This window comes from Rousettus aegyptiacus, unplaced genomic scaffold (genome assembly GCF_014176215.1).
Source record: "Rousettus aegyptiacus isolate mRouAeg1 unplaced genomic scaffold, mRouAeg1.p scaffold_m13_p_18, whole genome shotgun sequence".
Taxonomy (NCBI): Eukaryota; Metazoa; Chordata; class Mammalia; order Chiroptera; family Pteropodidae; genus Rousettus; species Rousettus aegyptiacus.
In genome coordinates, this window is record NW_023416293.1 from 17,865,491 (window position 1) to 17,882,706 (window position 17,216).

At 51.5% G+C, this 17,216-nt stretch overlaps 1 protein-coding gene across 6 annotated transcripts in view; it reads left to right on the forward strand.

Moving 5' to 3' along the window:
* Positions 1 to 17,216, forward strand: part of TBCE (tubulin folding cofactor E) — a 54,838-nt gene that overhangs the window by 27,436 nt on the left and 10,186 nt on the right. For 5 of the 6 annotated variants that reach the window (XM_036235603.1, XM_016163406.2, XM_036235604.1 and 2 more), the window contains 2 exons: positions 10,669 to 10,854; positions 14,338 to 14,426. In XM_036235603.1, the coding sequence (XP_036091496.1) occupies positions 10,669 to 10,854; positions 14,338 to 14,426 (275 nt within the window). Of the gene's footprint in view, positions 1 to 10,668; positions 10,855 to 14,281; positions 14,427 to 17,216 lie in introns of all 6 variants that reach the window. The other variant, XM_016163407.2, reaches the window with a different exon arrangement.

Below are 17,216 nucleotides of genomic sequence, written 5' to 3' on the forward strand. Positions count from 1 at the left end.
TACTACACCTGTTTCCTTTTAAGAAATTCGTTGGAGTCCCCTTGATGCCCCTACCTGTGTGCATCGCGGTTGCTGTACAGCATGCTGAGGGTCTTGAATGAGCATTAATGTTCAGTAGAAAGCGCTGTTCTTCTTTATATTTATTTTTCTTGAAGTATAAATTGTTGGAATGATTTTAAAAACCACTAAATGTACTGACATCTCTGGGAAAGCTGAAAGGAGGGATTTTATTTTTGGAAGCCTGCCCTGAATCGGGGCAAAATGCAGATCGCGTCACTCCGGAGCGGGCGACAGCCCCGCGCCGGCCGCGGAGCTGGTTTTCAGCGGGGCTGCGTCCGGGGCCCGCTCTGCAGCACCGCAGGTACGCGGTGAGCTGGTGAGCAGGCGCGGCTCTCCCCGCCCAGCGCCGGGTGACAAACGGTGTCGGGATCAGCAACACTCCTCAGAAACTCCCCAGAGACCCCGCCTTCCCCAGCATCCGGCATCTACAGCCCCACGACAAAAACGCAAAATACACAGTGAGAAATTCGGGTTTTCTTGAGATAAACAGTCACTTTTTAGTGTAAGTTATGGGACATACTGATGTAAAAAAAATGATTTGCTGTTTATCTGAAATCACACTTAACTGGGCATCCTGGATCTTATCTGACAAAACTACTGGGGTCACGAGGCAGGTTGAATCTTGTCGCACTTCCGCGCGGGCGTGGTCGGGATGGCGATGTCGCCAGCAGCACCCGGAATCGGTGGGCAGGAGGACGAAGACCGCAAACAGCCGAATCCTCGCGAGAGAGAGATTTTTGGACTCCCACCAACCCCCCCCCCCCAAAGCGTTTTCTTACGGGTGGCGTTCAGAATCTCGGTGTTTAGATGCGATATCTAGAGTCTCCGTGAAATCTGTGAAAATTCAGTTGATCTCTGGAGCTGTCTCGTGAACGGGCACTCATGCAGCCAAGCGGTTTTCCGTATTTTCTGGGCTCCTTTGTTTTTTGAGAAGCCTTCTGGGATGTTGCAGAGGACACTGATCTCTGATGTTGTTCTTTGATCTACAAAGGGCACAGCATCCATTTTTAACGACCTCACACCTCACCTAAATCCTTTCATCTGCCTGCAGCCACAGGAAGCAGTGAGAAGGTCTCTTGAATTATTCATTAACCACTGTTTCAAAAAGTGTAAATTTAGGACAAAAATGAAAACCACGGTATTTGTTTTGCATTGTTATTTTCTCACGTATTGTAAATGTACTAGTTTTTAAACTTGTGCTCTCATACTTTTGTCATTTAAATCACATAATATTTGAAAAATAAATTTTCCTATGTCTATTTCCACACCCTCCCCCCATTTTACTCCTTTAAGGAAAAAGTACTTTTCATAAATTTTATAATTTATTTCACTGTGAAATTTCATTTCACTAGAATTTCAAATTTTACTATTCCATAAATCAAAACCTGTTTTATAAATGTGAGACTCTAGAAACAGTCTCCTAGATGCAAAACTCGTTTGTACACATTGAGATAGGCTGAGGCATATAAACTAATTTTTACATTGTCTGAGATTATTTTTCCAATGTCCGACAAACACCTTGGAACCTATTTCAGCCTTGGGCACGCGAAGTGTTTAACGTTAATGATGCTCGTAAACACAGGACCCCTTGTGCTGTCCCGGGGCATAAACACAGGACCCCGTGTGCTGTCCCGGGGGACATTAGGGGCTGCCCTGAAGATGCTCCGCAGCTCATTTCAGAAAAAGCACCTTTGTTGAACCATAACGTTTGATTTAAAATGTCATAGCTCTAGAAATGTTTTATTTTTGGTAAAACTGCTGCTGCTTGCTACTGTCTTTATTTTCTTTTTTCATCTTTTTTGTCTTTATTGAAATTTAATAGACAATTAGTTCCTTGTATTTACATTGTACAATTCAGTGAGTTTTTTTCCACTTACAGTTGGCATACAATAATATACCAATTTCCATTGTATAGCATAGCGATCAGAGAGCCACATAACCTGTAGCGATCGCCGCACTAAATCTAGCACCCCGCTTCCCCCTGACATGTTTATTACGTTATTAACCACCTTCCCGATGCCACACTCTACATCGCCGTGTCTGTTCTGCTACTCTCCGCTCGTACCTCTTAACCTCTTAGCCTTTTTTGCCGTCCCCCAGCCCCCTCCCCTCTAGTGTCCCTCTAAATATTCTCTGTGAGTTTATTTCTGCTTTTGTTGTTGTTGATTTTGTTCTTTAGATTCCACGTGTACTTGAAACCATGCGATATTTGTCTTTCTCTATCCGACCCATTTCATTCAGCGCAATACCCTCTGGGTCCATCAAGTCAACATCTTTTCCCATCCCCTTCCTTTTAGTCTGTGTGTTTTAATCTGAAGTGGGTCTCTTGTAGGCAGCATGTGTAGGGATCTCGTTTTCTTATCCTTTCAGCCACTCTTATCTTTTGTCCAGAGCACTTTATTCTTTTCCATTTGAGGTGCTTGTTGATAGGTATGTAGTTGATACATGTTTTTTCTTCTTAAGTCCCTCCAACATTTCCCGTAATACTGGCTTGGTGGTGATAAATTCCTTTAGCCTATGTTTATCTGGGAAGCTCTTTATCTGTCCTTCAACCCTAAATGATAGTTTTGCTGGATAAAGTATTCTTGGTTGCAGATCCTGGGTCTTCATCACGTTGACTATTTCGTGTCAGGCCCTTCTGTCCTGCGTAGTTTCTTTTGAGAAATCAGCTGCCAGTCTTATGGGTGCTGCCATGTAGGTAACTATCTGCTCTGCTCTTGCTGCTTTTAAGATTCTCGCTTTGTATTTAACCTTTGGCATTTTAATTATGATGCGTCTTGGTGTGGGCCTCTTTGGGTTCCTGGTTTTTGGGACTCTCTGAGCTTCCTGGGGTTGTATGTCTGTTTCCTTTACCAGGTTAGGGAAGTTTTCCATCATTATTTCTTCAAAAAACTCTTCAACATCTTGTCTTCCTACAGGTACCCCTATGACATGGATATTTTTACCTTTAACAGTGTCTCATAAGCTTCTTAAATTACTGTTATAGTCTTGGCTTCTTTTTTCTTGCCATTCTTATTGAGTGTGCTTATAGTTGCCTCAAAAGGCCACACCAGAAACCGAGGCCATGGACATGGCTCCATAAGTAGTGGTTAGCACGTCTGCTTTACACACAGAAAGTCTTGGGTTCGTGCCCCAGTGGAGCCACGGTCTGTGGTCTACGGCCCTGCCACCCTGAACAAGCCCAGTGTCTGATCTTGGAAGCTAAGCAGGGTCAGGCCTGGTTTGTACTTGGATGGGAGACCACCTAGGAAGACCAGGTGCTTTAGGCATAAATGATAACAAATAATTTTTTTTAAAAAAGGAAAAACTGAGGCCAGCTGCCTCCAGTGAGTCTGGGCGCTGCTCTGCAAGGAGCCCCTGACCCGCTGAGGTCACATCTGGATGTGGCTTGGGTGGGGCCCGAGTTGGGGGAGGCGGTGTTTCAGGGAATCCTCTGGGCAGAGCGACCTCTGTTATCCGGTTTGATGATGTCATGGCAACGGCTGCGCTGTGTCTGCCCACTAGGGGGGACGGGGGCTCAAGAGGGAACAGTAGACACCGCCGGCACTTCTGCACAGGGCAGGTCTTACATCGACCCTCACTCTGACAACTCAGTGTCCCCCGTAAGTCCCTGGTGCCCCCCGCACGCAGCCGAACTGGTGCTCAGAGCGAGCAGGTCCGACACCGAGACTCCGCCTGCAGGCGCGGCCCCTTGAAGAGTCATGCGCGGCTGCCGCAGGCTCCGTCCCCCTCGGCTGCTGGGGACCTGGCGGCCCCGCGTCCTCGCCCCGTCCTACCTTCCGCTGGTGCAGGATGATTTCTTGGCTTTCTCCCCATTTTTGTGGCTTGTTCATCAAGATCCCGGGTGGCTTTTCCTGGTTACTGCTCCTTGTTTCCATCACAACTTTGATTTGGTCGCAGGAGGGATGAACAGAGCCTCTGTCATCTGGGCCACTTTTCGCAACTGTGTTTATTTTCATAGGTGTTTGCGTGAGGGGCCTGCTCGATGCCCATGGCAGGACACAAGTGCCACCACCGTCCCACCAAACCCCTCCTCATCTCTCAAGGTCCAGCTCAGGTTCTTCTGGTGTGAATCCACACGAGACCAGGGATCCTTTCGTGCTACAGACCCTTGTGGGAAGCATAAAATAATATTTTTAAAATCAGAAAATAAGATACATTGCATTACAATGGAAATTTAGTCTCATTGGAACAAACTAACAAAATATTTTAAAATTAGGATATAGTTATATATATTTCTTTAATAACATTAAATAACAATATCTACCGATGGGTCTAATAACTACTTAAATTTCGAAGTGGCGATAGAATAAATGATTTTTAATGATATGACCGGCAACTATAAAATGATACAGAAATATCTGATTTCTATTGGTGACAAAGTACTATGAAACTACTAGGGTTTGTTACCTGGATTTATAATTGGAGGAAATACTGAATTTTGAGTGGAAGTTAGTGAAAATAATGATTTCCCCATGTGTTTCAGTTAGTTATTGGTACATGACAAAGCACCCCAAAACTTGAGGCTTAAAACAACCATTTTATGGCTCACGATTCTTTGTCTCGGGGACCTGGGTGAGCTTAGTGGAGACGGTCGTCTTTGTTCCAAGTGACCTTGGCTGGAGAATCCAAGACAGCCTTGCACACCCGGGGGCTTGGCGTTGGTGACTGGCAGTAGGTGTCCCGCCCGTGAAGGTCGTCTTGCCTGAAGGGGCCGGGAACGCCCAGGGTGACAGTCCCTGTGAAACCGGCCGTGCCCAGGAGCGCTGCACCGCCCCGGGTGGCATCCAGGCGGCCCTGCGGTTGTTGCCTGCGGAAGCATCCGGGGACCGCGCACCGTGGCGCCGTCTGCATCTTGTCCTTCACCGCCGTCCTCTACGTCAGGCTGGACTTTTCCATCGCAGAGGACCCAGCCGCAGAAGCCGGGAGGAAGGTGGCCTGCATCGCAGAGCGAGACTAGGTCTCCGCCGTCGCTTCGACGAGACCCTCGGTGGGTACGAGGCGTCCTGGGGTGTGTCCGCCCGCAGCGCGGGAGAAGCGCCCGGAGGGGGAGCCCGAGGCCTGGACCGGTGCTGCCGCCGCCGCGGTCCAGGCCGGAGTCGGGGCTCCGACCCGCGCGGCCAGGCGAGCGCAGTGCGGGACCTGGGTGCCCAGGGCCGGGAGCGGGTGTCGCCGTGGAAGCCGCGCGGCTGGGGGGCGAGCTGAAGAAAGACGCGCCTTCGGGAAGAGAAGCTCGTCTCGGGACCGTGACAGGAGCCCTGGCTGCTCTGCAGCCCCTGCCATTGGTCCCCAGAGTGTTGCACTTGCAGATGACAGGTGTGGGGCTGGGGGGGGGGGTGAGGGGGGTGCGAACGTGGAGGCCAGAGAATGCTGGCATCTGTTTTGCAAAAGACCTTCAAGGAGGAGAAGTCAGGCTCTGCCCTAGGCCATGTAAGGAGCTTAGTTTTTTTCCCCTAAAGTGTTCCTTTAAAGAAACAAAAAACAAAAACTTAAATTCCATTAAAAATCTTTGTTTTTTGATCAGAGAAATTTTAAATATTTGATTAGTTTGTTCTGAAGCCTGGGGTATCTTTTTAAGCCTATACGCCCCTTGTTTTGTGCCCTTCTGAGTACTAACGTTTGAGTATTTTGCAAGTGTGAAAGCGTGTGTGACCAAATGAAACTAAAATCGGGACTGTGAAAAGAAACATTGGTGTTTAATATGTTTTTTTACTTGCTCATGAACATTTAAGATGAAAAATTCATAAGTCAATGTTTCTTGAAGTTTTCAATCACAATTTAAAAAATGATAACCTTTAACCTTTATTGTACTCTTTTGCCCCTTTACATTTCTTAATCCATGTTTGGAAGCAGTTAAGATTTGGTCGTCTCTACCCTGCCGCTTTGGTCTGCACGGATCCAGACACCAGACGCTGCGGCGGGGTCTAGCTCTTTGCCTCCCCCAGGCTGGGTCGCGTTAGACCCTGGCGCCCACAGCCAGCGTGTGGCAGGGGGCGTCCTTTGACTTTGCACAAATTCAGAAGCATCATGTTCATGGAGGCAAAGCCACTGTGCCTCGACGGGCAGGTGGACACATCCAACCTTGCGTAGTGCGGCAGGTGTTTTCTGGGAGGGGTGAGTGTGCTAGATTGTCTCCAAAGATGACGGCCAATAATTCCTGTTCTGATTCATACACGTGGCTTCTCCTGTCAGGAGGCTCTAAGAGGCCATGTGGGTTCTGGTTTTGCTCTCTCGCAAGACCGTCACCACGTGAGAATCCTAAATACCCTGCTGGGAAGAGAGGCCAGAGTCCCTAGCTGGTCCAGCCACCCATGCCGGGGGCCAGGAGTCTGAGGGACCCTCATGGGTAGGTCAGCCTCAGGCAGCCCCCCGCTGGCTGCAGTCACACGATGGACACCATGTGAAACAGATCAACTCAGCTGAGCCCAGCTCACCCGCGGACCCGCAGAATTGTGAGAAATAACAAATCACTGTTTTAAGCCACTATACTTTGGGGTGGTTTTTAGGTAGCAGTAGATACGGGAGGTTGTGTATGACTTTACCCGGCATATGTTTATAATGATATTTTCTCTTAACAAAATTGTACCTATTCCTATGAGGAGATGACGTTGCCTTCAATGGTAACAGGAGCCCCTCTGAACAAGTTCGGGAGCCTCTGCCTGAATATAGAGAGTATGGCCTCCGGGTTCTCCCGGTATTTCAAATTGGTGGGTTTATTCTGAATAGTATATTAGGTACAGTAACTTTGTATCTTATGCCAAGCAATATAGTGATGGTTTATATTTTATTATGGTTTATTTAATTCTTGTACATATTATAGATGAGGAAACTTAGGCTGAGAATGTAAATTCAGTTGCCTGAGGTCACACAACTCTTAGTCATAGAGCCAGGAACTGACCCAGCTTTTGGCGAACTCCGCCCACGTGCTGACCCCACCCCCATCTCCCCACCCATTTTAGGACTGCCTATAAATGTTAAGTAGGATTTTAATTTAAGGAATGTGTTTAATTTACCGAAGAAAGTCACTGGTCTGTGTCTGTAAGCCAGGACAGCAGCATGGGACAGGACCACACGCCATCCACAATTTTTGGTCTTGGTGGCGATGCCTCTGTAATGGTGGACCCCAGTGTCCCCAGTAGCCAAGCTGAAACGGGATGGGTTAGATCAACGTTCCTTAAGCAGGGGGACAGGAGGCCCACCTACATCACCATCCCCTGAGCATTGTTTTAAACAGATTCTTGGACTCCTCACCCCCTGCAGCCTCTCGGGGTCGGGTCCAGTTAGCTTCCAGGTGACTTTCTGCTTCTAGGTTAAGTTTGAGAAGCCCTGGACCAGATTACTCCTAGGCAGACCACTTAGAGCTCTTAAAAAATGATTCTAACTATGTTTAATCTCTTTAGCTGAGAGAGATAATTGTGTTTGTTAGAACAGAAGTGTTTGCAGTAGGAGCCTTTCCAAGGGTTAAAATGAGGTATTTTCTAGGCTGCTTCCGGTGGCCAGTGATCCTCTGAGATCACAGCAGACTCAGAACTCGATTTTGCTGCAACAGAATTTCATTTCCTGCGTTGTCAGTTTCCCCTCTCCACTGGGTTATTTCCATCAGCTACAAGCTTGTTATCTTTTGTCTTAAATGAACCACTTTCAGTCCCCTGCTCCCTGCAGTTACCGCCCCGGCCCTGCTCCCCTTGCAGTGAAGCTGGTCAGGCCCAGCGGAGTCCGTGCTCCCTGCCGCCCGACCCTGCGGGGCTGACCCGCGGTCACCCGTTGGTCGGGTCAGGGGCCAGCTTCCGGTTTCCTGGCGCTGGACACAGCTGTCCACTTCCTTCTCTAGCTTCCAGGACCCGCGCTCCGGGATTTGATAGTCTCTGGGGCACTTCTTAGCTCCGCCACTTCTAACTGGGGATCACAAGTTCCGTTCACAATCTGGTAATCTCTGTGGACCCACATCCCAGAAAAATGTACACGTGTTTATATTGGCAAAATTTATCATCAGTAGTAGTTTTCATCCTTTTTAGTGATGGCGACTTCTAGGAAGGTCCGGTTTCTTTTTGCCCATATTTCAATTTTATTTTGATTTTTTAATGCTGCACAAGACAAAATGTATTTCATTTGTCTGTTTGCTGCTGTTATTTCGTTTACTTAGGGAACTTTTGTGGCCTGTTTTTTCTTTCTGTAGGCCGCGTTAAGCTTTCTAAATTTGGAATATTTAAGCAAACTGCAGCAGAAAAGGGGGTCGCAGAGTCCCCGGAGGGGAGGGAGAGGTCGCTTTTGTTATCCACGCCCTGTGGTGGGTGATCGGCTGCGTGTACAGTTACGTTTCACTTTTAATTAGCTGCGCGAGGCTGTAATTGAACGTGGGGTTCGCGCGGAGTCCCCCGTGCTGCCGCAGGCGCGCGGCGGGATGACGTCACGGCAGCCGTTGGCCGCGGCGGTTCTCAGACGCTCCCGGCGCGTGGCGCGTGTCCCCTCCGGGCTGGGAGTCGCATCGTCAGGAGTGGCGAGTGGCGGCAGCGCAGCCCGGGCCGCCCCGGGGCCTCGCGCTCCCGCCGTGGAGCCGCCGCGGGGGGCGCGCGGCCGCCTGTCCCCGTCCCCGGTGCTCTCGACGAGCGGCAGAGCCTCCTGCGGCCATCGGTCCGGCCGTCCTCCCGCACGACCTCGCCGACCTCGCCGCGGCTGCTGCCGGCCACCGCCGAGACGACGGCAGTCGTGCTGTCGCAGCCTCGCGCCGGCCGCTCACGCGGAACAGGACTTTGGCCACCTGGCACTTAGTCTCCAAGACCCCCGAAGTTGGGACGCGGCAGCGGAGCAGGTGCGGGTCGCCGGGCGGGGGGTCTCGGCCCGGGAGCGCTGGGCGCAGGCCTCTGGCCCCGCACGCGCTCCCCGGGTCGGAGGGAAGTCGCGCCCAGGGCGGAGTCCGCCCGGATCCGGATCCGCACCGGGCCACCAGCCTGCTCGTGGCAGCCACCATGGTCCCACTGGCCTCCGCCAGGTGGTTTTTGATGTCCCGCACGGGGCGGCCTCCTCGCTACCATCAGTGTCGCATCTTGCAGCCTTTGGGTCCTCTCCACTAAACCCATTAACGTGCAGGATCCTCGTTCGCGTCACAGTGGTGCGTTTACCAGAGTCTCCAGCACCTTCTGCCCCCTCAGCTTTCTAAAGCTCCACTCCTCTGCTTGCCCTCTGAGCAGAAAGAGGTGATGGGGAAAGGGGGGCAGTCCGTCTCCCAGGCTCCCCTTTCCCAGCCTCAGACCCCGCGGTCCATGACCCCAGAGAGTCCCGCGGCTGGTCTTCTCCCCGGCAGACGAGGCGGGAGACCCAGGCGAGCCAAGCACCGATCTTTTTAAGGGTTAAAGGTTCTTAGCCGAAATAGTGATTCTGATACAATTTTTGTGAGTTCATGTATTTCATCATTTATTCTCTATAGTGATCAAATGGTGTTCACATTTTCAGCTGTTGTATAGGGCACACTTAGATTGCCCTGAAAATAAAATGTCATTGTCATGATGTCATGCTGAATGCTGATATTTAGTGGGTCTGAAGACCTGTTTTGAATCTCCTGGAAAGTCTGGCAGACTGGTCATTATGTATAGCAATATAATTAATATTTCTGTTAAATTCTGCTAGAGATTATTAAAAATTGCTATAAAACCTGAATATAAATTGTGGTAAAATATCCTGCATTTCTGTAGAATTGTTTCCACCCGTCCCATGTTTAAAATGTATTTAGTTCAAGTTTAAGCTGTCATTTACAAGATGCTGTGCATAATCCTTTTACCCACAAATGTTTTCCTTTCTTTATATCCTTGTCTAATCTTTATCTCTCTGTAAATAGGATTCCTCTCTAGTTGTATCATGTACAATTTGGTTCAATTTTTAGAAATCTCAGCATTTTGTGAGTAATTCTATTACGTGTTTCAATTAGAATTTTTTAGTGACTATCTGGTTTACTTAATAGTTTCTCTCCAGCTGGGCATATTTATGGGTTCCAGAGTCCCTTGGTTACAAATAAATGCAATATGCAGAATCTTCCTAAATGCAATTTTGTTTTTATTTTTTAATAATTGCCTGCTGACAAATTTCAAGGAGTATGTTTGTACAGTCAAAAACAAACCTAACCTTGCAGTCTTTAAGGTGTTATGATTTTTCTTTATTTTTGTGTTTTCCAAAAAACAGTTTATTCGAATTTGCGTTTCTTAATCATTAGCAAGGTAAAACTTTCCCCCATTGGTTTAATACTTCTGTTGACTCTTAGGGTCCATATTTTTTGTCTGTTTAATCTCTTGGGATTTCACATGCTTGCATAAGCACAACCCTTTATGATCAATCACATCAATTATGTATTTTTTTTTAGCATGTTGTCTCCTTTTATGCTGATTTTGGTTTGTCCAGCATGCAGAACATTTCGAATACCTTCACAATACTGCACTTACCGCTATTCTTAGTGGAGTTCTTTCTTTTTAAAATTGTATGATTTTATTTGCTAACGTATCTGTAAACAGATTTATAAGTCTGGCAGAGTGACAGTGCATAAAGGATTTCTGCGTGTGTCATCTTTTGAAATGTCCCCACGGATGATATTTTCTGTGTTCCGTTTTTCTCCTTTTCCAGGCACCCGACAGGAGGATCCTTTATCCGTCCAAACAAAGTAAATTTTGGAGTAGACTTTCTTACCGCGCTCAAGCACCGCTATGTGTTAGGAGATGAAGCAGCAGAAGTGGGGAAAGGGCACACTGTCACAGTTGGAAATAAACCCGTGGAAACGGTCGGCTTTGATTCTATCATAAAACAGCAAAGGTGAGCGGAATCGGTAATGGGAGGCAGATTGGGATGGAAGTGTCGATTTGCCCGTCATTGATAATCATACCACACCGTCTTGCACTGATTGCTTATCAAGTAACTCAGGTTGACATTTTGGTCCTTTTCCGTTTCATGGTGACACTTCCATCTGCTTGATGTCAGAGTTGAAACAAATCTAAATTGTCACCTGTGCTGCATGGCACGCTGGTGCCACCTCGGGCCCGGTCATTCCCATCATCGAGTGCACCCTCGTACCTTCTGGGGCACTTTTGAGACATACAGACTCCTGGGCGCCGTCCCAAACCTCCTGAGTCAGGACACCCTGGGCACTTGCTTTTAAGAAGCACCCCAGTTACGTGGCAGTCGGAGGGGCACGAAATAGTGGGTCTTGAAACTGCTGAGTCCAAACAGCCTTGTTCTCTGGCTCCCGAGAGGCCCACTGTGCGCTCTGATGAACTGAATCAGAGCGGAAGCTGATGTTCACACGGAAACACAGGTGTCCGACAGCCGTCCAGGTTACGCGGGCTTCGTGGTCAGGGCTGTTCTTTGACCCTGACCCGGATGAGGCGTCCTAGTAGTGACCCCTGGTGGACACTGTGGAGAGTAGCTTTGCAGCTGTTTGGCTCAGGCCTGCGATCTTTTACTTTCAGTCTCAAGTAAAAGAATTAAACTGGCTTTGTTCGCAGTAAATTTCTCTGCTATCTTTTTTGGTGCTGTCATTGTTATTATTGAGAATTAACATCATACAGAAGTTAAAGAGCACATAGGGACAACGTTGAAGAATAAATTTGTGTTATTATGAAATTGAATTTTACTTACATTGTAACATTTAACTTTATTTTCCACAGTGTGATGATAAAATAAAAATAAATTTCTTAATAGCTCTGCTTTTTAACATAGATAACCAGTTTTTTAAAAAACCTCAAATCACGATTTTAAAAAACACTTTGATCGTTAATTACAAAACAATATGCATTTGTTTTGAAAATTTAGACAATATAAATTGAACAAAAGAAAGCCACAAGTAATGACGCCACCGAGAGATAACAATCACGAATGGTTTTTGCTGTTTATCCTACTGATTTATGTGATTTAAAGAACTGTGTGCTTCATAGAGTTATTTTTCCCATTTAAGATGTAAGTATTTAAATATCTTTTACCTCAAAAGAGACACCTTTCTTCCTGGTTAATCTCTTTAGACTGCCCGGGGCCCTGTGGATTTTACCAACACATTGCAGACAGATTTCCCCCCGCGTTTGGAAACAGCTGCGTAACTCATGAGTTTTCCTGGTGAATGACTGCGTTATCTGAGTGTTCAGTGATTCACTAGTGTCTTTCTTGGAAGGGACCCAAAGCTGGGTTCAGGTGTCAGCTGAGCCTCTCTGACACCAGTGGGCTTATCGGCCCTGAGCTGGCTGAGACGTGGGGAGAGCGGAGGTCATCCCTGTCCGTATTCGGGATGGAAGCCTCTGAGCCGGTCATCGCATTATCTCCTTAATGACGTCCAGCTGGCCAGCTTGGCGTTTGTAACGCTAAGAATAAAGGACTCAAGCAGGAGCCCTCATGCCCGAGATCTGCTGGAGGTGGCTTTGGCTCTGGGCTGCGAGGTCTGTATTGAGACCCAGGTCCCTTTGTACCAGCTTCTTGGCACTGCAGGTAGCAAACTCTCTGGGGCCCAGTGGAGTATTTTACATTTTAAAGGGAAACGGTGACATCTGTCGGACGCGGCGCACACTACTAGTTTGAGGCAGTTCACAGTTTCATGGTCCTGTGATTCCTTTCGAGGGCGGCCCATCCCTGCGAAGCCAGGTTTGTCGATTGCGATGAAAAGCGAGTACCTCCTGAACACCCCTCGGGACGGGGCGTGGAGGTGGTGGTGTCCCGTCCGGTCCCTGGGTTCGGGGCGCCGCACTGCCTGGCGGACACCGAGTTGATAGGGTGTGAATACCCAGTTGTTTGGCCCCAACCACTCACTGCACATAATGGTTAGTAATTCCTTTAGGCTCAGGCACCGTGAAGAACTCACTGGAACACCGCGGGCCCCACGAGTGAGAAAGTTGGGGAGCCTCTGCCTGAGAGCCGCTCTGCTGCCCATCGCCCTGGTTTCTGATGGTGGCGATCGTGCGTGCCTTGCATGGTCTCTTAGCATTTTACCCAAAGATCGTCAGCTTTATGTTTATTTTTATAAGTACTTATGAAATAACTTACTGTATGTCAGGTAGTAGTCTGAGAATTTCACCCCAATACTAACGCACTAAATTATTGCATTTTAAAAAATTATAAAGTGCACGTAACAGAATTTACCACCTTAGCCATTTTTAAGCATACGGCTCAGCGGCATTAAGCGTATCCACAGGGTCGCGCAGCCGTCGGTCCTCACCGTCCGTCCGCAGGACGTTTCCATTAAACAGCGCCCCGCCCCTCCCCCGCTGCCCCGGCGCCCAGCACCTGCTTTCTGTCTCTCTGCATGTGACTCCTCGAGGGGCCTGTGCAAGCGGAATCGCAGTTTGTCCTTTTGTGACTGGCTTATTCCACCCAGCGCGATGTCCTCGAGCTTCACCCCCGTCGCAGACTGTGTCACACTGTCCTTCCTTTTTCAGGCTGCACGATATTCCGTTGTGTGGCTGGACCACGGTCACCCCTTGGGATGCTTGTGTCGCGTCCACACCTCGGCTGCTGTTAGTGATGCCGCTGTGGACGTGGGTGCGCATCGTAGCGTTTTAAAGTCGCGGACTCTGCCACGAAGAGAGGTTAACTCGCCCACGGCCGAAGGAGCTGGTGGACTTGGGGTTTGAACCCGGCAGTCAGGCTCCAGACTCTGTGTAGACACGTAGACGCTGGAACACATGGGCTCTTTTGATGAATAGAAAACAGATCCTCCGCACTTGAAAAAGGGGGTGTCTAGGAGATGAACCCCTCGAGAGACTGAGTGCAAGAAGTATGCACCAGTGTTTGCTTCAGCACTGTTGGGAATAATCTAAACGTCAGCAGAGGAGTAGATCAGTTGTCACTTGTTCAGATGGTAAACTATAGGATGTGAAAAAGAAGGTTCTAGGGTACGTGTGTTACAGCGAAATCTCACTGCTGAGCAGTATAGAAAAGTAGTTCGCAGGAGGAAATGGGCAGTAGCGTACGTACCCTTTGTATCGTTTTATACTGTTCAAAAATGCTGTGGCTGTTAGGGATGTGGAAATAGATGGTAACACTGTTAGGAAATGTTTAGTTGTGGACAGACGCCGGGAGCAGCGTGCCGGGCCCCGCGGAGGCCAGCGCGGCATGGGCCAGAGCGCAAAGGGCGGGCCGTGTCCGTCGGGCCGTCTTTCTCTGCTCAGTAATGTTCATTTCCTACGTCAGGTGGTAGGTACCATATTTGTTGTTTTTGGTACCTTGTTACGTGTCTGAAATGCTTTCTGACTTTTTAAAGGGCCAGTGGCAAGCGTGCGTGCTCATGCGCACATGTGAACTGTGTTTTCCATGCAGTCAGCTGAGCAAGTTGCAAGACGTTTCTCTGCGGAGCTGCGCAGTAAATTGTGCTGGTGACAGAGGAGGCATTGCCGCAGCGTGTCCTAGTATCCTTTTCAGTGACGACTCGTGACCGGAATCCGACTATGGGTTGACACTTGTGCCAGACACCGCTGTCGCCTACCCAGTGTCCACTGTCCCAGACACATTATTTCCCTTCCCGGGCCCCTTTGCTTTTAGGTGAGTCAGTAACTCACCCTGGCCAGTGAGAGGTCCAGCGGAAGTTTCTGGACGGGGATCCTTAAAAGGGGACAGACGAGGCTGGCACCTGCCTTCTGCCCATTGCCTGCACCTCCCTCTAGCCTGGCGAGCAGACAACACCAGCTGGGCAGCGGGAAGTGTGAAGAAAGCGTCCAGCACGGGCTGGGAGGATGGAGGAGGGGGCCAAGTCCTGGCCGGTGTCCTGAGGCCACCGCACGGCGCTGGGCCGCCTTCCCGGGCGAACGGGAACCCTTCCCTTTGTACCGTTCTCATGCCGCCCAGTGCAGTCATGTTAAAATAACTCAAAACAGCTCGCTCCAAAGTTTGTAATCTCTGACCTCTACCTTCTGCGCTCTTTTCCCCATATATTGTTTTTATGCCCACAAGCAAAAGTATAGGAGGCAAGCTTTTAAAAAAATTCCTTGTGGCATCAAAAAGACTTTCCCTAACTTCGAAAGGTCTCGTCCCAATTCTGTAAGCCGGCTTCATCTCTGCATTGTAATTTATGTAGGAGATGGCGGCTTGGGATCCGTTTTCCCCGAGTGGGGCGTGGCAGGCGGGTAGCGTGCTCGCAGTGTTTCCAGCCACCTGACGGTCCAGACCTTGTGATGACAGGAGTGAGAGCAGAGCTGCCCGCCCGGGCGTCTCAGGTGTCCTCCGCTAGCCTTGGGGTCTGTGGGCAGGAGGAGGGGGGGTCTGGATCCCCCTCCAGGCCCGGTGTGCAGACTGTGAAACCGGTCCCTCTCCAGGCCGGGGCAGAGTTGGGGTACAGCTCCTGGCTGTTTCTGGACGGGTTCAGATTGGGGATTGGGCGGTTTCAGGGTCGTTTCAACAGTCAGGAAAGTTCTGGGTGGGCAACGCCTTAGGGAATGTGGGCTGTTTGGTGGCATTGCCAGCCGTGACGGGACAGCCAGCATCTCGCTGGTTCAGACTGCGCTTTCGGAGAGAAATGTCCCCCCAGACGAAGAACCGAGGTTTGCTGGGCAAGGAAGGCCCAGTTGACGTGCGCAAAACAGTGACGTCCGCGCTCCGGATGGAAGATCCGCCGGGTGTGACCCAGTACTTGGCGTGCACCCCGAGGTCATTCCCGGGCAGGGACGCAGGGCGGCCGGGGGGCGCGGCAGGTCGGGAGCTGCTCTGGGGGCGAAGGGGCTGCCCCTGCTTCCCCGGCTGCCCCTGGCTCAGCTTGGGAGCAGGCGCCGCGGGTGGCCTGCGCAGGCCGGGACGTCGTCTAACCCCGCGGGGCGGGTGCCCGGGGGCAGTGACCGCGCTGCAGCCCCGCGTCACCAACCCGATGGCCGGGCGGCGACCACGACGTGTGGGGTGCGCGTCTGCCCCCGGCGTCCTCGGCCGCGTTTGCACCGCTGGCCCAGGCTCTTCTCGAGCCCCCTTTGGATCAGGAGCCAGAGAAGGGCCAGGCCTGTGGCCGTCGTGTGGGCCCTGACTGGCCACCCACCGCGACCCGTGGGAAACCGAGCTCTGCGCAGGCGCCGCGCGGCCGGTGTCGTCTCCCCGCCCCTCCCCCCGTCCCCGGTCCCCCCAAGCCGCGCCGAGCATGTCTCCTGTGCGTGAGACTCGGTTGCGTCGCTGGTCGAGGGAGAGGGACCTCGGCTTGGGGCCGGGCGTAAGTCCACACTCCGTTCCCAGGTTTTTCTCCCGTGACGCGGAAGGCAACAGCACCTAGCGGAGCATCGTGCTCGTGCTGGCGACGGTCGTCGTCGTCGCCGTCGTCACCCCGTCGTGGCCCGCCCCGCTCGCCGGCCTTGTCCCCCCAGGCCCCTCTGCTGAAGGCCGGGGGCCCCGCCCGACCCTCCCTACCCACGCCTCTCGCGTCCGCACTCGCCCCTCCAGGCGCCCAAACGGCCGTCTCACCTTTAACACATTTGGGGCCTTCGGACCCTGAGCACCTGCTCCATCCGCTGGTCGCATCTCGGCAAGCGGCAGCCCCCGTGGCCCAACCGGAAGCCCTGCCGTGATTCTTGACCTTTCCCTCCTCCCCGCTCTCCTCCAAACCCTGAGCGGCCTAGCGGTGCCGGGTAGGGGCCAGCCCTGACACCCCCGCTGCCGGGCCCAGGCACCTCGGCCGCGCCCCTGCTGCCTGCTGCGTTAGGCGCGGAGTAGCCTGCGAGCCCTTTGCCGTCCCGGGTATGCGACCGCGTCCCGGCACCCTGCCCCTCGGCCGCAGGGACCGCAGAGCTCGCCGTCCCTGTCGGGGGCCTGGACTCTCATTTCCCTCGGTCCCCTGCTCAGAGGACCCCGTGACGGAGAAGGCGGTCTTCCGCCTGCCCCTCCTGCGTGCCCCGCTCGCTGCTCCGAGCACGGGTCTGGAGCTGGCGGCCGTGGGTGCTCGGCCGTGGGTGCTCGCGGGTCCCGAGCGCCCCCCACCCCCACCGCACTGCCGCGCCCCGCGCGCCCCGCAGCTCCTTGCGGAACGGACGAGTAATTCCCAGACAGCGCGCGCGGCCTCTGGCTGGCCCAGTCCTCCGGGCTTCTGTCCTCGCCCTCTGCCTGGGGCTCCGCTGAGCCGTGCCCCTCCGGGAAGGCACTGCCACCACTCCCCGTGCTACCGGTTACGCATCTCTGCATCCCTGTTCCAGCGTCTGCGGGAGACCCGGGTCACTCACCGCCGGCTCTCC